The sequence below is a fragment of the Convolutriloba macropyga genome, chromosome 5 (assembly GCF_964194025.1).
Source record: "Convolutriloba macropyga chromosome 5, txConMacr16.3, whole genome shotgun sequence".
NCBI lineage: Eukaryota > Metazoa > Xenacoelomorpha > Acoela > Convolutidae > Convolutriloba > Convolutriloba macropyga.
In genome coordinates this window covers 42,435,639-42,462,522 of record NC_134472.1, presented here as the reverse complement: position 1 = coordinate 42,462,522, position 26,884 = coordinate 42,435,639, and the positions used below count along the sequence as shown (strand labels likewise).

The following is a 26,884-nucleotide window of genomic DNA, read 5'->3' as shown; positions in this document are numbered from 1 at the left end:
TCGGAATATGTCGCAATGTGGCATCTCCCGTATTTAAGGAGGCTTTTCTAATGGTGTTCCTATCCTTCTAGTAAGGTTTTTACTAAGTATTTTGCTAAATTTTTCGAAGTTCGGGATACAAGGTACAAATGTTCTGATTTCTGTTAAGTTAATTTCTAAGTTAATAGGGGTACAAGCGTCTGAACGGAGGTGCGATAGTGGTAGTATCTAAAATTATACCATTTTACTGCGTGTAATATTTTTCTATTTTTTTATCAACCAACCTGTTGCTATCGATATTCTACATCTCGTAAGTCTGTTGAGCAGCTATTTCAGAAATCTGCGGGCTGTGTATTCAAATTTGGCTCGGGACCGTTGATGCCGGTGGTTGTTATTAATAATCACCCACTAAGTTGGGGGGGGGGGGGGGGGGGGAGAGATCCATTTCTTGATATTCGAAATCAAACCTGTAAACTTATACCCCTCTCAAACATAAAAAACAGTGCAAAAAAATTCCCTGATTTTTAAGATTGTAAATACCTGCTATTTACAAAAACAAAAAATGTATTTCAGTTGGGAAAAATTTGAGATCATGGTGGACATACCATATAGGGGGAGCTGTAATGGGAAAGACCCAAAATCTGGATGAAGGTTTTTTGCTGCTTATGATGTCTTTTCAGGAGATTAAATAACAATGATTATTACTTCTCTTTTTTCGGCTTAAATCAACTTGTGGACTATTAGTTTATCTGCTAGTCTCTGTGTTGAAATTACCTGTTTGGTTTCAGTGAGGGGTGAACGAAGCTATTGATTCAAGATCATGTAATGCCCAATTGCATTTTTATGTGCATGGAAATACTTGTCAAATTAGAAGGCGTTGCCGAGAGCTAGAAATTGGCTGACTGATGAACTTGGATTAGGACTGATTGTCATCCGTAACTCTTTAGATTTCCATTTGCCACTGTCATTACTATCATTTAACATATTCTCGACTCGTCTCCTTGTGAGTCGAGGATTGCTATTCATAGATAGCAACTTTGTCATTGTTTTTAGGATGGCATGGCACAAGTGCTGGAGTGGCGGGATAAAAATGGCAAGACCCCAAAGACTCTGGCAGAGGGAAGGAAGCACCGGGAGCTGCTACGATATTTCGCTAAACTAGACAACAACAAGCTGTCCTTCTCAGGAATGTCGCTAGACTTTGACTGGAAGTAAGTCACTTCATTAATAGCCGCCCTCAGCCTCTCGGCTATTATTTAGGCACTGTCCTTTTTCGCAATCCAAGAATTGGATTATATTGGGGCTCTGTCTTTTTTACGACTCGAAGACGAGTATTGTTGGGTCTTCTTTTTTGATCGGTAATTTTGTTGGAGCGTATTTGAAACGGGAAGTGAAATGCGCCAAAACATAGTGTTTAGGTCAAATTGCGCAAAAACTAAGAAAAAAGGGCGGTTTTTTGTTCATGTAGACTGTTTGAGAAAGAGCGAGAAAAATAGGTGAGAAAAGTTTTCACTGAGTGAGTGGGAATTATTGATCACGTGCGGCTTTTTAAAAGCAGTTTTTAATTGCTCTCGAATGAGAAGCAATTATTGTAAACGCGTGTCTTTTTTATGCAAATTTTTGCTTGACGCTTTTGTAGAATAATCTTTGACTTCTCAGGGAACTTTTTCATGCACTCCTTCCTGATTTTTGAGTGATTTCAATTGCTCGCTCCGAAATGAAGTTGTTTGATCAAAGAAAACCGATTCTGGGTTCGAATCCTACCGTCGGCTGATATTTTTGCACGCATAAAAAAGTTTTTTTATCTAGGCCCCTGAATTAAATCGCGCCGCCTGTCATTACAGAGCAATTTTTGCGACGTTAGTATGTTTATATTTATAGTTTTTAACTCCAACTTTTTCAGTCAAAGGTGTTTCGCTGAATTTTTTAAACGGGTAATAGCGCGTTTGGAAGCCTTTTTGACCAACTGCAGTGATTTTTACACATTTGGTTTCAATTTTCTGCTATTTTAACCATTTTGCCATGTTTTATGTTTTTTCAGTGATTTCTGGTGTTAACGTCGATGTTTTTGTTTGTTAAAGAAAATTGAGCAAATTTGAGCGAATCTCTGTCGCTTTTCTTGATCAATTCTTATTTAAAAGGAATTTTATAGGTTTTAATTAACTAAAGTTACACTTGAAAGATAGATAGGGGACTAGTTTCTTGTTCATTCGCATGATTAAATTTTTAGTGTCACGTGACTTGCTTTTGTCACTCTCAAAAATGACTTCATCACTCTGAAACTGACCTTTTTAACTTTAATTCAAGAGATAAGGTCAAGTTGGTGTGTATCACTAATTGAATGGCATTTGAATTTGAAACCAGCTAATAGAAAAAGCAATTAGGTCTACAGATTCATCTAACCCATTACCGACAATTATTTTTTGGTCTTTTTTTCTTTTTTTGAGACTGCAGATCTATGAAGCTATCGCGGATTTTTTCTGGCAATCTGGCAGCTATGTTTTCAATTATCCTTTGTTCCTTTGCTGTTTTTTTTCTTTTGGAGGCTGAGATTATTTTTCAGTTGATTGTGTGTTGTTGCGAACTACCTGTATCTCTGTATCTAAATTTTATCAGATGCTTTTTTTTTGTCGTTTTTTTTATTTAAGTTTTGATGTTGTTTCAAAAAGTTTAATGTAATCAATCAAGTAGGAGTTGCTTCAGAGTTAGGATTGTCATTTTTCTACTCTGATTCGTTCCCGGAAAAATCTACCGTCTATTTTTTGTTTTAAGATGTTTTCACTTATTTGTCAATGACTTTGATCATTCAAAACGTGATAAACAGGTAAGGCCCTGATGGAATTAAGTTTGACTAGACGCCCAAAGCTGGCTTTAGCATTCTTTCCTGTGCCTAGAGTGGTGCAGCTGCTAGGAAGGTCTTAAAGCCATTTTTCGCAGTTTTGAGCTCAATATGGTGCAATTTATTACGTTTTTTTTCGTCATTTTTCCAGTTCTTGTTTGAGTAGCCTTGAATTGGCGTTTGTCAGAATTGTCGTCTTAAGAAACGGGATAAACTGATCTAGCCTGAGTTCATAAAAATGGCACGGTTCTAGAGCTTTAATGTATGTCACTGAAGATGTTGAGGAGGGCTGGCGAACTTCATCGTGTTGAGAGCGATATCGGTAGTTATGGACCCCGCGACGTATAGCAGCCACCGAATAAAACAGCGATTATTAAACTTGACAAATCTTCAGCGACCCGATTAAAATTGACCAAAACACCTACTAAAGGAAAATTTGTCGGAAACTGATGCTTTTCTATTCAAGTTATTCGAAAACATACCCGGCGAGATTGCCGGAAAATAGCCGCCGTTGATTCCCATAACCAAGATTGGGATTGAAAGAAGAGAAAAAAACCAGTGAAAAAAATGCTTTTTGTGCAAAAAATTGAAAGTGCAAACTATTTCGATGTCATTTTGGAGCTGAATATGCTCCTGTTTTCCTACTGAGACCACACAGGGGCTAGTATAATACCAATAAGCATTAGAGATGGTAACTAAGAACAAATTTCGAGTAACGGGCATCTAAAATCGGTCTTTATGGGTTTATCCCGTTTCTATTTCTGATTTCGTTTTTTAATAGCCGCACAGCGATAGCTGAGGCTATTATTGGCCTTCTCTTGGTTTTTTTTTATTTCGTCGTCATGATTTTTGTTACGACCATATGACGTCACAGCCACTTTTTGTTCATTCGTTCATGCAATTTCAACTGAATTGCATGTGTGACGCCATTTTTCCCTCTTAGTGGAGCGAGTTTTTTGTTCATGCGCGTGATTAAATTTTTGGTCACACTTGACTTACCTCACTCTCAAAAATGACTTCCTCACTTTGAAATTGACTTTTATTTACTTTAATTCAAAGAGATAAGGTCAAATGGGTGTGTGTCACTCTAATTGAAGGTTATTTGAGATCAGCTAAAAGAGGCAGCAATAACTTATACATATTTTTAATCAAAATATAACAGATCAGCCTTCAATGAAAAGACGAATTTTTTTGGTCTGTCTTTTTTACTGTTTTTTTTAGACTGCCGATCTACGGGTCTATTGCGGCTATTTTCTGGCAATCTGCCAGCTATGTTTTGATACTGACTCTGTTCATTTTGAATTGCTTTGCTAAGCAACTGCTGTCTAAAAATACATTTAGCGGAATGAGAGAATAGTGAAACTAGCCTAGAGAATTCAAAAAATTTTTATTTGACGAAGTAAAAAAAAACATAGCAGGACAAGTTCTGACGTACAATTCAAAGAATTTTCATTGACTAAACAAAAAACTAGACCTAGAACGGACTATGAGTAAACTGGGAAAACCGTATTTAAAAAAATAAGATAAAAAGCAGAAAATTAATGTCAAAATGCCGTATGTGAACAAAAGAAACCACTAGCCTGAAATGGAAATTTGGTTCAAACAAAAAACTATGCCTAGAATGAACTCTGAATAGATTGGGAAAACCGTTTAGAAAAAAGATTGATCCAAAAAATCGAAAAAACGGTAAAAATTAAAGTGAAATTGCCGCATGTGAACAAAAAACCACTAGCGAGAAATTTTTCTGTTTTCTCACTCTACTTTAAAATTGGAGCGGAAAAATTTCACGCCGCAAAGCCACTCGCTTTTTCGCTCCTTTTCCTGTTTCGGCGTGACCAAAATCACTACTCCAATTTGACTTCAAAAATCATGAAAACGTGTTAAAAAAATCATGAAAACAGATCTTAAAAAAAGACAGCGCCCCAATACAATTCAATTTGAATTGTAAAAAAAGAGAGCGCCTAAATAATAGCCGTTAAGAGGCTGACGGCGGCTAGTAAAAACTATAGAAAAAACCGATACTCACCTCAGGTTCGTAGAAGGCACGTTTACACTAATTGCTTCACACTTCGACTGAGAGCAATTAAAAAACCATTAGAAAAAACTGAGGAAAAAACCAATATAAGGAAAATCTTGCACTCCGATATTACAGTTATTAGCGAAATCAATAGACAGAAGTGAAATAGTTAAATTAAATTTTGAAAGACAACATGCAGTTTTACTTCAAGTGAACATCAGATTGTGTTGCAATCGATCTTGGCTTCAATCTTTCTGGTGCAAAGGTTGTTATTTTATTAAAATAATCGGTTCTGGTCTCGCACAGACAAGACCTCAAATCAAGTGGCAAACAGGCACTTTTTTTGCGCCATTTAAAAACAGGAATGCTACCGCGCTTTAACAATTGGCAGTTTGGACATTGCGTTATAAGGTGAGTGAAATCACAAACTTAACAAGTAACTTTTAATATCAATTATTATTAATTCACAAAAAAATAATGGAGTAGTTAGGCGATTATCGCACAAAAAATCTACAAACAGCACGTATTAGTAAAATCTCATTTAGCGGGTTTTTATACAAAAGAGTTGATTATCTAAGAAAAATTCCTTTCAGCCAATAGGGTATCCAGACGCTCGCAAAACAATAAGCAAGTCATAATAGGCTAAGAAACTTGTCTAAAAAACAGAAAACAAAACGAAAAACTGCAAAAAAATTAAGAAAAATAGTTCCAATTTTCACCATTTTTTGTCATTTCTCAACAAAAAAATGATTTATATCCACAAAACTGTAACCAATTGTATTCTAAAATTTGCTCAAGTAGAACGTGTCTTTTCAATACCCATTTAAGCCAGTAAAACAAAACAATCGTCAATAAAAACGCAAAAATTAGCCTGAAAATCAGCAAAATACATGAAATACCTCCGAATTAGCATAAAATTCATATGAATTTCCAGAAACCTTCAAACAACTACCAAAACCAGCCTAAAATTAAAACAAAATCATAACCAAACCTCTTAACCAAAAAAATGGAAAAAAACTGCTTTAAAATGCCGCATGTGAACAAAAAAATTTCGCTCGCTTACAGAATTTTTATCACACCTCAATTTCTCGCTCTCTAGAAAACAGCGATATGAACAAAAAAAAACACTCTCTTTTCGCTCAACTCTTCATTTTGTTCAGCAACAAAAATCAAAAATCACTACACATTCACGTGTTTCATTTCCTGCTTCAAAATTCACTCCAATAAAATTGATTAAAAAAGGACTTCTCCAATACTCCTCTTCGAGTCGTAAAAAGACAGCGCCCCAATACAATTCAAATTCTTTGAATTGTAAAAAAAACAAGAGCGCTATAATAGCCGGCTGAGAAGCTGAGGCGGCTATTAATAACCATCTTCGTATGTACTGAAATACCCCTTTTTCAGTATTGCTCGTTCATAGGTCCTAAGCTATTGCCACAAAATCACATGAGCTCGTCGCAACTGTAAAGTCACTGGCTTACATAGGAGACAGTAGGTACGTGCAGAGCTGATTGGGGTTTCCTGGACTCGATTTGCGTCTATTATAATAAGTCCATAAATTATGTCTTAATCTAGTAAGTCTTATTTTGCAAATTTCTTGATGGTGTGCTGTGTCGAAAAGTTTCCTTTATTCTGTAGGAGTCTAAGAAGACAACTGCGCTAAATGATCATATGTCAAGTAATTTTGTTGATCAATGTTTGTTGAGAAAAGTCTCAGAATCAGAGTCCACAATTTATAGTAATGTTTTTTTTCTTAGCATTCTGATCTTTGGCCCGCCTGGTAATCCTCGTGGGTTAATTGTGTTTGTGCTGTTGAACTTCTTCCTCTTGGGATACCCAATCTACCTGGTGATGATTTTGCCTGCGACATTACACGATCTCTTCATAGTTCATATTCTCTTCATCCTGTTCAGCTTTGTCAAGTGGTTTGGATACGCTCACTGCTCAACTGTAGATCCAGGATACCTCAATTCCAACCCAGAGGAGTACAACTACCAGATGAAACAGGTACCACACTTAACCCCCTCATTATTTAGGATATAATTTGATAGGTTAAAGAACCCAAATATATCTCCCCGAAAGGATGACCTTTCAATTTTAGCCAGAATTGAAATATGAACAACATCTATTCCAATAAGATTGAACTTTGAGTTTGTCAACTTTTAAACTAAAATTGATGATCTGCCAAATCGCTAACTGTTTAGAGTGTCTGCTCTTGGAGGGTAGAGTCTATCATCCTGATTCTATATCTGTGCTGATCTGTTCCATTCTCTACTAAGCCATTGCAGTACGTACAAAATTAATAGCCGCCGTCAGCCTCTCAAACGGCTATTGTTTAGGCGCTCTTTTTTATTCGCTTTACCTTTTGATCACGATTTTCGTTTTACATAAGTCACGATTTTCACGTTTGACTTCTGAGTTACTTCGCTCACTCTTTCAACTGTATAAATTTAAATTCTTTCACGCATTGAATTACGCAATGTGAATACTGTCAAAATCAAAGGAGCAAAATCAAAAGAGACGGGATAAACCGATAAAGACCGGTCATTAAGTCATTGAGAATTGAATGTTTGATTGAGTGTTTGCTAGCTGAAATTGGTATTAAGCTTATAAGCTCTCAGTTTAGAAGCTGAATTATGTATTGTTTTAGAGTCTAACTGAAACTGCGCGCCAAATTAGAACACTTTTTGACACTGAAAAAATTCGGTCAGTTCATCTCTTCTTTTTCTGTTTCAATCCCGATGTGCATGAAGCCCGTCAAAGACGTATATTGTCCGGCAATCTACCGGCTAAGTTTAAATTATTATTAGCCGCCGTCAGCCTCTCAGTGGCTGTTATTTAGGTGCTCTCCTTTTTTACAATTCAAAGAATTTGAGTTGTATTGGTGTGCTCTTTTTTTAAGACTCTAAGAGTAATATTGGTGGCGCGTCTTCTTTATTAATTGCTCTCTAACATAGTCCGGTCGGTTTTTGCTTTAAAGTAGTTTTTCGCTTCACCAATTTTCCGTCCGCCCATTTGACATTTCGTTCTCAAAACGGGATAAACAGGTAGCGCCTAGCGGGCATTAAGTGCTCTTAGAGCCTTCAGCTCACTAGTCTCCAAGTATGCGACTCACAGAAAATGTTTTGGAGGCTTATACTGATGGCGTGAATAGCGGTTGTTAGAGGATGACCCTTTCAATTAAGCTAAAGCTAGCCTCACTAAACCATGGCTAGCTGCTGACGAAGCCGACCGCTCACAAGTCGTTTGAGAGCAATTCGAGCGACGTTAGTCGTTTATTTTTTTTGATCGGCAATTTTGTTGGAGTGCATTTGAAACAGCAAGTGAAATGCGTAGAACAAAGTGTTTAACCAAATTGCTGAAGAGCTGAGAGAAGAGAGCGAGAGAGAAAAAGAAAGAGAGGCTTTTATAGCGAATGTCTTTTCATTTGCCTTTGTTCCTTTGCCATCAGTTTTCCCTTTGCTCGGTTTTTTCTTTATAAGACCATTAGATTGTCTCTCAATTGTTTTTATGTTGTCCAGAACTACCTGTATTTATGTATTACCAAGTCTTAACTGTACTTTGGAGTCGCAACTTGATGTAAATTTTGTCAGATGCTTTTTGTTTTTGCCATTTTGTGTTCTAATGAAGTTTTTCTGTTTTTGATTCGAAATGTTCAGTGTAATCAAGAAGGAGGTGCTTCAGGTCAGTGAGGATTGTCTGTTTTCTACTGCGAGTCGTTTCCGGAATACTTCCGGCTGTGTTTTTTTAAAGATCTGTACACTTATTTTCATTTTTTAAGCCAAATATGAGTAGTGATTTTGGTCACAGCGAAACAGTCGTGTGACAAAAACGGTGTATGAACAAACCTTTGCTTTCGCTAGTGATTTTTGCGTTCACATGCGGCATTTTCGCTTCGATTTTAACTCTTCTTTCAAGTTTTTTGCTGGTATTTTTTTCTAAAGTTTTCCCAGTCAACTAATAGTACATTATATGTCTAGTTTTTGTTTAGTCAATGAAAATTCTTTGAATTGTAGGTCAGGAATTGTCCTGCTATGTTTTTTTATTTGCTTTACCTTTTGATCACATTTTTCACGCTCGGCTTCCTGCGTACTTCTCTCACTGTTTCAACTGAATGGATTTTAAATTCTTCCATGTATTTAATTACGTTATGAAGTGAATACGATCAAAGTAAAAAGAAACGGGATAAACATGTACAGTCCTATCATTAAGTCATAATGCATTAGGTTATCAAAGTTCATTAGAGCGATTGATTGCTAGCTGCCATTGGTGATAAGCTTTATAGCCTTCAGTATAGAAGCTGAATTAAGTGTAATTTTTGAATCCAACCGAATGTGCAGAATTTACACGCGAAATAAGAACACTTTGACACTTAGAAAAATTCTGTCAATTTCTATCTCTTAATTTTCTTTTTGTTTCAATCCCAATATGCGTCAAGTGGGTCAACGGTGGCTATTTTCCAGCAAATTGCCGGCTATTTTTTCGATTTTGCTCTCTATTTGCAGCTAGCAACCCCGGCAGTGAACAATGCAGCTGAGTTGCAAGAGTTGCTTCGGCGTCTTTGCCACACGTGTCAGCTGGTGAAGCCAATGAGGTCCAAGCACTGCCAGTTCTGCAACAGATGTGTTGAACATTTTGACCACCACTGTCCCTACATTGGAAACTGTGTCGGCTACAGAAACAGGTATGTCGCCGCAAAGAAATATCTATTATACTCTCTTGACTTCCTGCCTTTTCCCTACATGAATCAATTAACGGAGACGGGATAAATGGCGAAGGGTCGATAAAGCAAAGCCAATTGTTGTGGCCATTAGGCAAAAATTTTCAACTGAAATCTTGCGGACATTACCAATTAAATACTTAGAGACGGTACTTCGAAAACAATTTGACCCTATAAAGGACGCAAGTGTCCCTAACAATTGTCTTTACTTGAAAATGCGTAAATAATGTGGATGTAAAATGCATTATTTTATAGTTTTAATTGCTCTCAAACAAAACAATATTAGTCCTGTGGGTCTTTTTTGTGCGATTTATTGCTTGACCGATTTTTCTACTGACCCATTTGACTTTGTGTCCTCACAAACGGGATGAACAGGTACTGCCCAGAGGGCATTAATTTCTTTGAGCCTTACCAGTCTCTGAGAATGTGATTCACCAAAACTGTCTAGAGGAGACTATTCCATGGTGTGAGGGGCGGTTATTTATTAATAGCGGCAAAGCGATAGCTGTGGCTATTATTGGGCTTCTCTTGGTTTTTTATTTCGTCGTCAAGATTTTTGTTTCGACCATATGACGTCACAAGCAGCAATAAGTCAAACGGATGCCTAATCAAATTATAAAATCTAAAAAAGCATTTAAGAAAAGATTTTTTTGTTCTGTTGTTTCTTTTTATAGCTGCGAAGCTGTAAGCTGAGCGGAGCTATATTGCGGTGCTCTTGGTTTTTTACAATTCAAAGAATTTGAATTGTATTGGGGCGTTGTCTTTTTTTTAAGATCTGTTCACACATTTTCATGATTTTTGAAGTCAAATTGGAGTGGTGATTTTGGTCACGCCGAAACAGGAAGTGGAGCGAAAAAGCGAGTGGTTTTGCGGCGTGAATTTTTTTCGCTCTAATTTTAAAGTAGAGTGAGAAAACGGCGTTTGAACAAAAATTCGCTTTCTCGCTAGTGGTTTTTTGTTCACATGCGGCAATTTCTTTGGTTTTTAATATTTTCAATTTTTTCGATCGGATTTTTTTCTAAATGGTTTGCCAATCCATTCATAGTTCATTCCAGGTCTAGTTTTTTGTTTAGTCAATGAAAATTCTTTGAATTGTACGTCAGGACTTGTCCTGCTATTTTTTTTGTTTCGTCGTCTGACGCTCTTTTTTCGTTTTACATTTGTTCACACAGCAAAGCTGAAAAAGTCAAATTTTCTGAATGACTTCTTTCTCTCACTAACGGCATTTGAGCGCGTGACGTCATTCTCACTCGCTTTTGCAAAAGTTTTTAGGTTTTTTGCGTGATTAGATTTTGACAATACGTGACTTACCTCACTCAATAAAATGACTTGCACTTTAAAACTTGAGTTTAGTTTGAATTTGTTCAAGGTCAAAGGAACTCATTTGTGCAGTAAAGGTCCCTAATAAGAGGCTTCTGCGGAATGAATTTTAACAAGCTTTATTAAGTTATCGCTGAATGTTTTTTACCTAGTTTTTGAGCGGCGTCGATTTTCAATTTAGATCTGTATCTGTTTCTATCTCTATTATATGGCACGCAGTTCTATATTTTCGCAGATATTCCGGCAATCTGCCGGCTATGTTTTTTAAGATCTGTTCACACATTTTCATGATTTTTGAAGTCAAATTGGAGTGGTGATTTTTGTCACGCCGAAACAGGAAGTGGAGCAAAAAAGCGAGTGGTTATGATGCATGAATTTTTTTTGCTCTAATTTTAAGGTAGATTTTTGGAACTGATTTTTTTCCAAATGGTTTTCCCAATCCATTCATAGTTCTTTCCAGGTCTAGTTTTTTGTTTAGTCAATGAAAATTCTTTGAATTGTACGTCAGGACTTGTCCTGCTATGTTTTATTTGTTTCGTCGTCTGACGCTCTTTTTTCGTTTTACAATTGTTCACACCTCAAAGCTGAAAAGTCAAATTTTCTGAATGACTTCTTCCTCTCACTAACTGCTTCTGCGCGCGTGACGTCATTTCTCACTCTCTAGCAAAAGTTTTTTGCGTGGTTAGATTTTGATCATACGAGACCTACCTCACTCAATAAAATGACTTTTGCACTTTAAAATTTAAGTTTTTTTTGAATTAGTTTAAGGTCAAAGGAACTCATATGTGTAATAAGGGTCCCTAATGAAAAGGCTTCTGCGCAATGCATTTTAACAAGCTTCATTAATTTATCGTTTAAGTTTTTTACATAGCTTTTTGAGCGGCGTCGATAACTTTTTCAACTTATATCTGTATCTGTTTCTATCTCTATAATACGGCAAATCTATTCTTTCGCAGCTATTCCGGCAATCTGCCGGCTATGTTACTATCTTTTTGAGACTGCAGATTTACGAAGCTATTGAGGCTATCGTCTCGCAATCGGCCAGCTATTTTCTTAAAAGTTTGACCCCCCCCACCACATCGCTCACCCTCGCCTCCAACGTTAGCGTCTCTAAGACCCAGCGGGGCACTACCGAAGCCAACCGCTCGCCGTTTGATCGCAATTCGCCCGACGTTAGTTCCCTCCATCAAGGATCTTCGAGGGTTCCCTATACCCCTCCCCTTGTGTAAGATGATCTCTGTTTTCCATGGGGAAAGATTGAAGAAGGAGCAAAACGTTTACATTGCTTTATTTTAGCTACTTTCAGGAGTGGAAAAACTCGAGATTAATGTTGCATATTTGGATGGTGAACATAAACTGACTCGCTGCAAATGCTTAACATTTAAAATTGAACTATTTTTAAATTGCTCTCGGCTGAGAAGCAATTATTTTAAACGTGCGCGTCTTTTTATGCAAATTTTTCGCTTGACCATTTTGCGCTTTTCTTCTAGAATAATCTTTCACTTAAGTGACTTTTTCACACACTTCTTGATTATTATCTAGTAGAAAAATTACCTAGAAGAAAAATTATCTAGGCTACAGCCCCTGAAATAAATGCGCCGACTGTCATTCGTGAGCAATTTTTCCGACGTTAGGTCCGAGAACAATTTTGCCGACGGTTTGGCTTTTGATACGCTATTATAATGCAAAGACATATTCTAGGGAAACCTATATACTTTCTAGTGTCAAGTGGATTTTAAAGTAACATCTGGAAATGTTTAATTGCTCTTGAACGCAGTTCATAGCAATTATTGTAAACATGTGTGTCTTTGCTTTATGCAAATCTTTCGCTTGACAATTTTGCGCTTTTCTTCTAGAACATTCTTTGACTTCTCATGTGACTTTTTCACGCTTTCGTTCTTCAGTTTTGAGTGATCTGTTTTGCTCCGAAGTAAAGCTTTTGCTAATATAAAATCGGTTGCAGCATAACAAAAATTAAGTGACTCGAAGCGCAAGGGATAGTGCGCGTGACCTTGGATTGAGAGGTCAGTGGTTCGAATCCCGGTGGGATCAAATTTTTTTGCACCCACCCATAAAGAAAAATTGATCTAGACTAAAGACCACGAATTAAATTGCCTCGCCTGTCGTTCAAGAGCAAATCTTCCGACCTTTTTCGGTTTATGTTTTAATTGGTGTAAACTAGATGCAATTCATTCATTCATTTTCAATTTTGTTTCAATTTGTTGGTTTGACTTGAAATAATCGATTTTTTTTCAGTTTTTCTTGTTGACATAAATGTAACATTTGCGAAAAACAGGTCAAGTTTTAAGAGTATCAAGTATTCTAGGTTTAATTTTTAAAAATATTTTATATTCGAAATTTTCAAGTATCTTTAATTTCAATTTTTAGAAGCAAGTGCTTTGAAAAAAAAATCGATTTTGTTCAGTTTCTTTGTTGAGTTAGATATAACATTTGTGATGTTCAATTGTTGCTGGTTTACGACATTTGGGAAAAATAGTTTAACTGCTGTGATGTTCAAATTCTTGTCTAACAAATTTTTATGTGTGTTATCTTACATTATTGAAATTTTATGCACCTCACACCAACATGGTAAGTTTTTGTTTGCATATTTTCAATTATTTTGTTTTGAGATGTTTATAAATTTATTAAGTGGAGAATTTACTGAAAAGACATATTTTTCAGCTTTTATTTATCCCCTCCTGGCCCTGTACGCCCATATACACATAACTGTAATCCAATCAGAAGTAAGCAACTAGAGTTCTGAAGAACAGCCAAATTCTTAAAAGAACAGCCAAATTCTTAAAGTCTCACTGGTGTCCTTATATGGATGTTTAAATTGGTATTCGAAAAATATTACCAATTATATTACCAATAATTGGCGTGACTTGAACGTTATCAGTAATGTGTATATGGGCTTACAGGGCCAGGGGAGGGAGATATACTAACTAAAAACTATACGTTTTTTAGTGAATTCTCCACTCTTAATAAATTCATAAATTTCTCAAAATATGAAATATTGTTATTTTAATCACATTTTTAGGCGAATACCATATTTTGTAATGTATATAGAGACCTATAGCAAAACAAATTGTATTATAGATATTACACTATGTGTAAAGTAAAACTTAGTACATCTCCATTAAAATCAATTGGTTTACCGTGTTCATCTCTAGCACTAAATTCAATATATTCTATTCCATCTTTTGTAACATTTCGGTATAAAACTTTTGTTGGAGTAATAACTTTCATATAACCAGGTGGTTCAGTTAGATTGAATGTATAAATTATATCAGAGTTATAACCATTATCTTTAATACCATATTTTTTAAAGTGAACATTAATTGTATTAAAACCCATTATATCAAAAATTTTACTTGCTTTATATTTACCAAACTGATATACTTGGTTATTAAATCCTAATGATGATGCTTGTAAATTATTTGGATCAAAAAAAAGAACTCATTATTGCATTCTAGGTTTCCTTGTAATCGTAACGGCTTCTATTATAACATACCATATGTTTAATTGCTCTAAAACGAAATTTGTAGCAATTATATTAGTCCTGTTGTGGTCTTTTTTATGCGATTTTTCGCTTGACTGGTTTTTCGTCTGACGCTTTTGACTTTTCATCCTTAAAAACGAGATAAACAGGTAGCACCCAGTGGTTATTAAGTGCTCTTAGAGCCTTTCAGCTCAGTTTCACCTCAAACTGTTTTGGGGACTTATACTTATGGCGTGAAGGGCAGTTCTTAGACCCCACTATTGCCCCCCCCCGCTGTTATCCCGCCACCACACTTTTACCCCCCCCCCTCGGTTCTGAGCCTCAAGGGTCAGAAAACCTCCGCTAGAGTTTGATAATAAGTTACTGACAAAATTTTATTGGCAAAATTTTTCATGGAATAATTCATTTTTTTAATATCACAGTTTTTAGCAATTTCATAAAACTTTTGTTTATAAAATTTGCAGTTTTGTTAAGTTTTTGAAATTTGTTGTCATTTTTTAGGTTTTTCTGGCCTCAAGAGCCACGGAACTTCCTCTAGGGTTTGATAATGCGTTACTGCATAGTTTGTTGATTTAGTGGAATGTTTTTCAAGATTTTAATATCACGAATTTATGCAATTTTTAAAAATATTTGCAATTTCATGTTTTCGAATTTTCAGGTTTGATGATAAGCTGTTGCATAGTTTCTAGAGTTAATGTAGTGGTGACCAATTTCTTTGACTCCCGTTTTAATAATTTTTGGATAAATTTTAATTTTTTTTTCAAATTTTCGGAAATATTTTGTCATGTTCCAAGTGTATAGATCATTGATCCAGTGAAACTATTTCAGGCTTGAAACACGTAAACTGGATAGTCTCTTGAGACAATGAAATGTTTCTGAAGATTTTAATTTCTTAAACTGTAGCAATATTTTGTTAAATTTTGCAATTGTTTCAAAAATTTTAAAATAATTTTTGTCCTTTTCTGAGTTTAACGGCCATTACTGGCCAACGAAACTTTTTGAGTATTGGAGATGGGTTACTTGACAGAACTCGCGAGACAAAAAATGGTTCTGAACTTTTTTACGGCGAAATTTTGAAACTTTTTTTTTTTGGTTTTGCCTTTTTCTGTTTGTCTATATGATTTTATTTACTAATACGGCTAGAAAACTAGAAGTTGCAGAGTCGAGTCCCATCATGAAAATTCCTATCTATGTTTTCTCTGTCGGTTAGGGTTTCTTTTCTTTTTCTCGTTCACGTTTTATCTTTCTCTATCTCTCAATTTATTGATGCCGCACTTTAGCTGCTGTTATGTGGCGTAATGTCATCATCTCTTATCCTCATTAACAATGAGTTATAGTATCAATATTTTTTTATCATAAATGATTTAACATGCACTTTTTAGGAAATCATTGTTAATTGCTCTCAAAAGTAATTTGTAGCAAATATAATAATCCTGTTTGTCTTTTTTATGCAATTTTTCGCTTGGTCGATTTTTCGTCCGACCCATTTGACTTTCGTCTTCAGAAACGAGGCGAAGATAAAGGGGTAGCGCCCAGTTTGCATAAAGTTACTCAGAGCCGTTCAGCTCACTAGTCCTTCTAGTCTTCAAGTATGTGATTAACAGAAACTGTTTTGGAGACTTATGCTTATGGTGTGAAGGGCGGTTCTTAGAAATTGATCCCACACCCCCACCCACCCACCGCCCCCACATCAGTCCCCCAAATCCACTTTTGCACCCCCGATGCTGTTCTCACCACTGCTGTTCTCACCCTACGCCCCTTCAATTAATCTAAAGCTAGCCTCAACCGTGGCTAGCTACTGACGAAGCCAACCGCTCGCCGGTCGTTTGAGAGCAATTCGCCCGACGTTAGTCGGTTATGTTTCTTGTTTTTTTTAAATCTCTGCTATTTCAGATACTGCATAAGATCCAAGTGTTATATTACTAATCATTGCTGGTGGTAACAAAGTTGTCGCAACTTTCTTGTTATTATCATTGTTATTGTTTTTGTTAGTGCTAGTGTTATTATCACTAGATGCCACATATATAAATTGGTTATTCTTTTCAGTTATGTTAAACACTGAATTATGAACAGATAATCTAATTAAATTAGAAACAACTTATAACTATAACATTGATATTCACAAAAGTAAGATAATAAATTATAAATCTAATAATCTTGCTACTATGAATACTATTAATACCCCCATGGCATGATAACCTCCCTTTCACAGTGCGTATATAGACTACTACTTATAGGGACTTAACCCTAATTTATTGGACTTTAAACTTGACCTTTAAAGTGACCTAGGCATAATTATAGTCATTTTTAAATCTTTAAAAAAATCTGATCAGCAAAAATGAAACCGCAGAATGGTACCCTTCATGCATTATGTATGTATTGTGTTTCAATGATTTCAGGCACACATTTACTTTCTTCGTCGGTGGCTTCTCAATGTCTGGCATGTTGGCCCTATATTTCTGCCTCTACTACCTTAGAAACGTTTACAGTGTGTGGTGGCTCAAGTTCCTATTTGTTTACATGGGTCTATTCTGGTTTATTGGCATGTACATATTCTCCGCATTGGTCAGTATTTATTTCTCTCCTTTGAATAAGTAACATCTGATTTTGTTCAATGACAACTCAATTAATTTTATGCACACTCGAAATATGATCTCAGGGAAAACATGGTTTTAAAGTTCTTAGGCTCCATTGTTAATGGCAGCCAATCGGAAGGAAGCGAATTATACTTATTGGTGACATGAAGGCGTTTTGCCTTCAAATTTTTCATGGGGGGGGGGAGGAGGTTGTGACCCAAATTTTTAAGATACGCTATAACGATTGAAACTTATTTTGGTCACCTTTCAATTATAGCTGCAACGTATAAAAATAGGTAATAGATATTACATATATTAAGATTTGAATTATGTAGCAACTTATAAAGATAGGCAATAGACCTTACATGTATTAACATTTGAATTATGGTAGCAACGTATAAAGATAGCTAATAAATCTCACATGTAATTAATATTTGAATTATGGTACCACTGTATAAAGCTAGGTCTTATGTATTAATATTGATTACAGCCTACCAATTCTCTGGTTCTCAATGATTCAGCGATACTCACAATAATGAATTGGTATATCTAGTGGGGAATCAGCATGTATAAAATTTCTTTTTAGTTTTTTTCAAAGCAATTAGGTAAATGTAAATTGAAGCTGTTGAAAAAAAGTATATTTTTTGTTTCCCGATGAGTCATCAATGTATTGAGAAACCTTATTGCAAACTATGCCCAAAAAAGAAACAATAAGCAACTAGACTTCTGAAGAACAGCCAATTTCTTAACGTCTAATTGATTTCCTTATATGGATATTTACATTGGTATTCGAAAAATATTACCAATAATTGGCGTGACTTGAAAGTTATCAGTAATGTGTATATTGGCTTATGCGTTCAGTAAATTCTCTACTTTTAATAAATTGATGTTCTCAAAATATGATTAAATATCGTTTATTTAATCACATTTTTAAACAAATAACATACTTTTTAATATATATAGACTTATCACAAAACAAATATGGTTATGAATATTACACTACGTGTAAAGTAAAACTTAGTACATCTCCAATAAAATCAATTGGTCTACCATGTTGATCTCTAGCACTAAATTCAATGTGTTGTATTCTATCTGTTGTAACATTTCGGTATAAAACATTTGTTGGAATAATAACTTTCATATAACCAGGTGGTTCAGTTAGATTAAATGTATAAATAATATCAGAGTTATAACCATTATGTTTAATACCATATATTTTAAAGTGAACATTAATTGTATTAAAACCCATTATATCAAAATTTTTATTTGCTGTGTATTTACCAAAATTATTTACTTGTCTATTAAATCCTCATAATGATGCTTTTGAATTATCTAGATCAAAGCTAAGAACTCATTTTATTACTTTTATTTTACATTTCATTCTATTCCTATCGTCTTCTATTAAAACATTACCATATGTTTCTTGTTTTATTATCTAGTGCAACATGCAAGTGTTATATTACTAATCATTGCTGGTGGTAACAAAATTGTCGCTTCTTTGTTGTTATTAATAGCCGCAAAGCGATAGCGGCTATTATTGGGGACATCGTGGTTTTTTTTTAATTCGTCCTCTCCATCGATGATTCTTACGACCTGACTACTTGGAATTGACTTCAGTGACTTCTATTGCTTTGCAATTAAAAATTGTGTGCCTGACGTCAGTTCTGCTTTTAGGTCAATTGCACGACTTACCTCACTCAAAAAAATGACTTCTGAACTCACTTATGTAACTTCAAATTTTATGAACATTTTTGTCAAACATCAATAGTGTGCATCTAAGTAGTTGCAAATTTATATGCCCTAATTTTTGATTATTAGTCTTGAGTTTTTGATTTTGAATATCAATTTTGAAAAAGCTCTCCTTATAGACCGTATGTGTCATAAAATTGACAGTCCGAATCTAACCTAAAAGGTTTAGTGGTCTATTAAAGGACTGCTAGTCTATCTTATTTCTTTAGTTGTTTCAATTCATGGAAGGCCACAAGCGTCTATCGCGGCTATTTTCGGGCAATCTGCCGGCTATGTTTATCACGGTTATTGTTTTTGTTAAAGCTAGTGTTACTATCACTAGATGCCACATATATAAATTGACTATTCTTCTCAGTTATGTTAAGCACTGAATTATAAACAGATAATCTAATTAATTTTATCTAGATCTGTTAATTATGGTATGTTAGCACTGTTTGGATCGATTAAACTTGAAACAAGTGTTGGAGGAGCAATTGAATATATAGATTAATATTATCCTAATCTTTTAATGTTTCATTGATATTCACAAAACAAACAATGAAACTCTTGGTTTATGGTATCGAATGCCGTCTTAAAATCAGGCAGAACGCAGCTAAAACACATATCTTCATCTCCGCGTACTATTTCAGTGATTTCTGCAATTGCGTCGGTGATGCTTAAACGAGGACGGAAGCCGAACTGTTTATCATGTAAGAGATTGCAAGATTACATTTTTAGATGAAGTCATATAGTCTGTTGACATGAATAGGTTCGAATATTTTACTGAGAACAGAGTATCGATATAGAACGATAGTTATCAGGAACTGCTCGGTTTCCGGATTTGTGAATCGGTGCTACTCTATCAACCTTTTGACATTCGGGGAACACTCCCTGTAGAAAGGATTTGTTTATATACCCAACAAGAAAATCAGCAATACTGGTTAGACTAGCTTTCAAATCAGCAGCTGATTCCACCCAAGCCAGTAGTTTTCCCTTCTAATTTATGTATCAATAGGACAATTTCAGGACAAGATACAGGGTAAAGAAACATTGTTTTGATACTTGATTCAATTTCAGGGAATATTCCAAGGCATCATATTGGCATTGCTTGAGGGTATCAATTCAATAGAAACAAACTTCTTATTAAACAGCTGCGCGGCTTGCTTTTGATCGGCTATCCGTGCACCCCTATCATTTTCATTTGGATAATCTGAACTAATTTTAGATTTTCCGGTGATGTTGTTCAACAGTCTGAAGAATTTACGAGGTCTATCCATAGCAAGCGAAAATTTGTTATCGTAATATGCTTTTCTAGTCTCATTCATATTTCGCGCCTGGTTACGATCTGTGGTATAGCGTCGCTTGTGTGTCCCTGTTGGTGTTTTCTTTGTAATAAGTTTTGTAATAAGTTCTAAGTTTTTTATTCTGTTGTTGTACCCATGAGTTCAAGAGCTTCTCCGTGGAATAGGCTTCAGAAAGTCTTGTTTGCAGGTCGTCTAAGAACGCTTGCTTCTTTTTGGTATTAAGAAAATAGTTTTTGTATTTAGTGTGGTTTTGAGCGCCAATGGCAATTCAATAAACGTTGCGAGATGATCCGTGATGCATAGATCATTCAGATCGATTGTTGGAGATTGGATTAAATTATTGTAAAAAACGTCTTCTATAAGAGTTTTAGTATTTCCATGAATCCGCGTGGGTTCAAACAATGCTGGAGTGAAACTATTCAGGTTCATGTGCTCTAAACACTATTTTTATACTGTTGTCTAGCATGAGATCAATGTTCTTATCTCCTACAATAAACATAGGAATATTGACCGTCCTAAAAGAGGGTAGGAGCTGAGACAACTCAAAGAGAAATCTCTTCTTTTCAACAGATGGTTAATTGTATATACATAACGTGTGTTTCCCATTATTAAATTCAATGTTAAACAATTCATCTTTCTCTCCGTTTGGATTTGTACATTGAGTAATACAACATACACAGCCACACCGCCATTTCTGTAGAAATCCTCGTTCGTAATTGGTATATTGTATTCAGGACTTCCATACAACTTTGGATCCATGTTGCCATGATCCTAAGTTTCAGTTAAACAGATAACCGCTGGTTTATTTACCAGGGTCTTTAAGTATAGAGAGAGTTCATCCAGTTTTTTGAATTGAGCGAATATTAAGATGCATAAACCAGACTTCGCCTTCCTTACGAGAAATTTTCAATTGACTATTTTTCAAGGGTGTGTTAGTCCGGGGGGCCACTAGGGAAAATGCAGGCGATCTTTGCAGAGAGGCAGAACAAAGTTTGGATCCCATTGAACAGATTTTCAAAGACAGTTTTCTGATTATCAACTCCATACAGTATTATTTTTTGTTTGCCAGATGAACACCTGAGATATCCTCCCTTCGTCTGATAGCGTGGGACAGGTGGGAACGTAAAGCAGTTACGTCCTCGTTGATGTAGACAGGTACCGGGTGGTCTTTCAGACGTTTTTTAGATGACATGACTTTTGTCTCAGTCTCCCGTCCTAAGAATTTGACGATAATTGGGTTTCCATTACCTTTTGTGGATTTTGATGGTACACGGTGGTAGATACTAATATGTTATGTCAATTATGCAGCCCTCGCAACATTGATCACTTCTTGATACACATCTTCGTTAGCGTTCTCTTTGACGCCAAAGATCCTCATGTCTCGCCTGCCGTACATTAGCATCAGAGTTGAAAAGACTCGCTAATCCACTATAACTAGATTGTCATTTTTGCCATTGTAGTACGAATCTCCTCCACATGCCTTATCGTCTGCGATCGGATTTCCATCCACTTCCGCAGCTGCACAGAATCCACATATGAATCTCCGCGTCATGAAGTTCTTTGGAATCCATTTCCTCTGAGACCTTTGCCAGTGCTTTCAATCATGTGATTCGTTCCTTCTTCCTCCTCTTCTGTCACTGATTGTTTCCGACTCTTTGGACCCATACTGGTGCCGAACTTTCTGAAAAGTCTGATCTTCACCGGCGCGCACACTATACAAACCTGAAGCTGACTGATTAAACAGCGACTGTCTTTCACCAACAAAAAGCTATTTATTAAGTTTTCACAACAATTAGGCTAATTCGATAGCATAGCCTAACTGTTATTTTATTTTTAGGAAGAAAACAATCTGAAGAGTTTTATGAATGTGATGTTTAAAGAACATTGATGTTTTTAAATTTTTACTTTAGTGATTTGAAATATTATATTGTTTTTGTTTCAAGTATATTTAACCACCTGGTTATAATTCTTATTTACTTGTTCCAAAAAAAGTTAAATAGGTCTGGACCCAAAAAATTTTCGAGTTTCGCTTCACATTTTGGGTGATTACCTTGTTTTCAAATTGCAGTTCGCAACATTTTTACGTCTCAAATCAATTCTTTTGTAAAAGTTTGGAGGTCAGATCTAAAACATTTAAGCATCAGTCTGATGTTCCTTTTTCGCATCTTTTCCTGCTCAAGTTTGTCCTTCAGAGTTTTTGACTATTAAATTATTCATATCTCATATTGCCTCAGGATTAGTAGTTTTTCGTTTTATAAGTAATGGCTAGAACTGATTGGTCGTAGATTACCGGTCTTGTGTCGGTTGATCTGTATATGCACTCGTTTTGATTTCCGAGGAAGCACAGATGACACTATATATAGTGTTCCAAACTGGAAAAAAAATTTTTAATACAATACATTTTAATACATTTTGGAAAATACAAGTTTATAATAGCCTGGGTTTAGGTGTAAATTTACGGTGTAAAGGCACTTCTGAGGTTTGGGTGCCAGGTCCACTTTTACAACCCGTCCCCTCCTCCTCAAAACAATTGAATGTGTGCTCCTTTAGCGTTCTTTTATTAAAAAAATGATACGTTAGTATTAAAAATATGTTTATCGCTTGCAATGATCTTGATTTGTGGATTTCAGTGGTATGGTATATTTGTGAATTTGACGTTAAACGAACGGATGAACTGGAAGCGATATGGATACCTGAAGGCACCAAATGGGGGATTCATGAACAACTTTGACAAAGGCAGATTGAATAACTTCTTGGAGTTTTTCCACGTGAAGAAGGATTCAGAAATGATGCGAAAACGAGTCGATATAATTTAGACAAATTTTATCTGGCTAGTGTGCTTGTCTTGTTGTAAACAAGGAGTCTAACAATATCATTTTTACCAGTTTGCAAAAATTTTACAATAAACACGTAAAGTTCAATAGTCTAGCAGTTGGAAAAATTATTAATTGCTCTCGAACAAAGTTTGAAGCAATTATTGTAAACGTGAGTATGTTTTTGAGGCGTATTGGTTTTCTGTGGGTCTTTTTTACAATTAAAAGAATTTGAATTGTATTGGGGCGCTGTCCTTTTTCCGACTCGAAGAGGAGTATTGGAGAAGTGTCTTTTTTATCTTGAATCAGTTTTATTGGTGTGAAATTTGGAACAGGAAATGATGTGGAACAGGAAATGAAACGCTTGAAAGGAAGTGCTTTGGGTGCTGAGCAAAATCGAAGAGTGGAGCGAAAAGAGTGTTTAATTGCTCTTGAACGCAGCTCATACCAATTATTGTAAACGTGTGTGTGTCTTTTTAATAGCCGCACAGCGATAGCTGAGGCTATTATTGGCCTTCTCTTGGTTTTTACGACTCGAAGAGGAGTATTGGTTTTCTTAAGGTTTTTTTTACAGGGAGTAGATTTGTTCACGCGGCATTTTGACCTAAAAGCGAAAGTGAGAAAAGCTGTCTTGCTAAGCGAGAGAAGTTTTTTGATCATGCGCTGCGTTTAGTGAATGACTTTTTGACTTTGAAAAGTAGTTTTTGACTGAATTGCACATATAGATAACCGTTTTTAGCCGTTTTTTCGTCTAAGTGGCCCAATTTTTTTGCTTTTATTTTGGTTTCTTATAGAAATAAACTTTATTCGATACTATTTTGAAATGTCAACTTCGGAAACTGATACCACAGTGTTTTGCAGAGCCTGAAAATGCGTTTCAAAATGAAAATTGGCACATAATTCTTTATTTTTTAGTTAATTTTTGGCTTTTTTTAAATAATTTCTTCATTTTTGGATCTTTTAACCGTCGTTTTGTCAGAAATTAGTTAATATGGCAACTTTTCTATGATAATTCCTATACTCCACGCCTCTTTCTTCCTCGATGTAATTTTGTTTCATAAAATTGTATATATGCTAATCCGGTTTTGTAAGTTTTTTCCAGATTTTTGTCAGTTTTTCGTTTGTATTTTGGTTGTAATTGCTAGAAATAGTTTTTTGTGCAACATGAAGGACTTTAATTTCGTTTCAATAAAATTCTATCATTTTTGGCGTTAAGTTTTGAAAAAACTTTTTCATAAATGCAGTCTTAACTTAAAAGTTCTTTGACCATTTTTTTGCAATATGTTTCAATGTTTCGTATTTATGAATTCTGCTTTTTCCTATTTTTTGTTCTCATCAGGAGGATAGATCTTTGTATCGGATGACTAGTTATCTTTTCTATGTCTTGAATGCTGAACAATAAAATGTATTCGTTTTTCTTGAATTTTTTGAATTGATTTTCAACTTTCAAAAGAATGTCTTTTTGTTACGGTGTTCCTTACATTGTGCCTATATTTACACTCTAGTTAGTATCATTCTAGCTTTGTCCTGGGACCTCCATTTATTTTCGGTATATTGATTTTTTCAGTTGTAAAAAATGAATGAGTTCAGCTTTTTTTTAGATTTTCGTCATTTCTTTGGTTTGCAATTGATTTCATTCAACATAAGGCAGTACTGAGAGTGTGATAGCAAGCTTTTTCCAAAATTTCCGCTTATGACTAATTACTACAGCTTTCAGCTTACTACTACTTACGGCCTTGGTATTAATTAAAACGATTTTTTGCCTTTGAATATTCTGCTGCTTATGTCTTTTCTATGATCAATTTTATTTTTGATTTAGTATGAAATCATGTCTACCTGATTTACCAGAAGGAACAGGTGTGTTTTGTTTTTTGTCTTAATCGCAGTGATTAGAAGTGTAATTATAGGTGTTTTCTGATTCTTAATTTTGAGCTTTCTTTTTTGAAAAGATTTAACATAGTTTCCAAGATTATTATCTGCCGTTTGCTTTCGCGATCTTTTTCAGATCAGAATCATGAATTATTTGAGGGCTATTGATAACCTTGTCAGCTTTTTCAGACTATCAGGTTTTTGACCACCTTAATTATTTTAGATTTTTTAACGTTACCAAACGTTTTCAATAATATAAAATTTTGCTGCAATTTGTTTCTCGTGGTGACAGTGGTTTAAGTTTCACCAATTTTTAGAGCAGACCTGGAGAGGTAGTGAGTTACTGGTTTAATACAAAAGGTGGCCTCCGCTGCAATTACGTTTTGTTAGTGAAGTTTTGACGCGTCGAATCGCTTCCGGAATTCTTCTGGCTATGTTTTTTTATTTCATGATTTTTGTTACGACCATATGAGGTCACAGCCATTTTTGTTCATTCGTTCATGCAATTTCAACTGAATTGCATGCGTGTCGTCATTTTTCGTTCTTAGTGGAGCGAGTTTTTTGTTCATTCGCGTGATTAAATTTTTGGTCACACTTGACTTACCTCACTCTCAAAAATGACTTCCTCACTTTGAAATTGACTTTTATTTACTTTAATTCAAAGAGATTTAGGTCAAATGGTGTGTGTCACTCTAAGTGAAGGTTATTTGAGACCAGCTAATAGAGGCAGCAATAACAGTTTTTTTGGTCTGTCTTCCTGTTTTTTTTAGACTGCCGATCTACGAATCTATTGCGGCTATTTTCTGGCAATCTGCCAGCTATGTTTTTTTAATGCAAATCTTTTGCTTGACAATTTTGCGCTTTTCTTCTAGAACATTCGTTGACTTCTCAAGTGACTTCTTTACGCTTTTGTTCATCTTTTTCGAGTGATCTCTAGTGCTCCGAAGTTGCTAATATAAAATCGGTCTGCAGCATAGGAAAATTAACTGACTCGTAGCGCAGTGGTTAGTGAGGGTGGCCATGGATCGAGAGGTCAGTGGTTCGAATCCCGTTGGTTCGAATCAAGTTTTTCGCACCCATAAAGAAAAATTGATCTAGGATACAGCCCCCGATGAATTAAATTGCCTCGCCTGTCGTTCAAGAGCAAATCTTCTGACATTTGTTGGTTTGTTTTTTTTTTGCTAACAGCGCTGTTTTTGAGATATCGGGAAACAGGTGTGAAGAAAAATCCATGAGCGAGAAATTTTTTTTTGTTCACGTGCGGGTTTTAAAGTTTTTTTACCAATGGCTTGGTTGTAAGGTTTGGTTATATTATTGTATTAATCTTAGGAGTTGTTTTGATGGCAGTTTGACGGTTTTTGTTAATGAGTATGAATGCGCTAATTTGGAGGATTTTCAGCGAATTTGCTGATTATAGTCATTTTTCGCTTATTATTTTGTTTTACTGCCTTAAGTAGAATTTTAATAGAGGCTCAGTTTTTACAAAGTTTTAGGAAAGCAAGTCAATACAGTTTTGTTCGTATAAAACATTTTTTTGTTGAGAAAGCTGACAAACATTGAAATTTTTTGTCGTAATTTTTGCAATTCTTCTTTTTCTATTATCTTCGACCAGTTGCTTTACCTATTATGATTCGCCTATTATTGTGCGAGCATTTTAAAACTCTTATTTCTTTAGAGGAACTTTTCTTTGGCTTTCCTTTTTCTCTTGTAACATAAAAAAAGTTTATAATGTTCTAAGTTTTTGTCAGTTCATCTTTTGAAGTCAAATTGGAGCAGTGATTTCGGTCACGCCGAAACATGAGGTGGAACAAAAACAGAATTGTTTAGCGGCGTGGAATTGTTTCACTGTAATTTTGAAGTTTGCATTCCTTTCATAGGCCTTTCTATGTGTAGTTTTTGGTTTAGTCGATGAATTTTTTAAAGCACTTGTCACAACTGGTCCTGATTTATTTTTGTTGATAAGTGAGCCAGCAAGACAACCGGAAGATCAGGTCGAGAATGAAGTTTGAAAACATATTCTCTTTGGGCTGATTTGAAAAGCAGAGAGAAGAGTGGTGATTTTGTTCCTGCCTTCTTTTGAACTGAGAAAAGAGTGGTGATTTTGTTCATACCTTCTTTTGAACCTGTGAGAATGTTAGTGTAAAAAAATATTGCGCTATTGAATTTTCATGCACGACTTCACGCTGTTGTCTTCGTGTTTAGAAACTTGTTTCTAGG

At 35.3% G+C, this 26,884-nt stretch overlaps 1 protein-coding gene across 1 annotated transcript in view; it reads left to right on the top strand.

The window, feature by feature from the left end:
• LOC142339399 (uncharacterized) overlaps positions 1 to 22,906 on the top strand; it is a 52,910-nt gene extending 30,004 nt beyond the window's left edge. Inside the window, exons 5-9 of the mRNA XM_075389417.1 lie at positions 1,033 to 1,190; positions 6,593 to 6,842; positions 9,341 to 9,519; positions 16,777 to 16,942; positions 22,616 to 22,906. Coding sequence (XP_075245532.1) covers positions 1,033 to 1,190; positions 6,593 to 6,842; positions 9,341 to 9,519; positions 16,777 to 16,942; positions 22,616 to 22,801 — 939 coding nt within the window. The 3' untranslated portion in view covers positions 22,802 to 22,906. The remainder of the gene's footprint in view (positions 1 to 1,032; positions 1,191 to 6,592; positions 6,843 to 9,340; positions 9,520 to 16,776; positions 16,943 to 22,615) is intronic.
• The last annotated feature ends 3,978 nt before the right edge of the window (positions 22,907 to 26,884 follow it).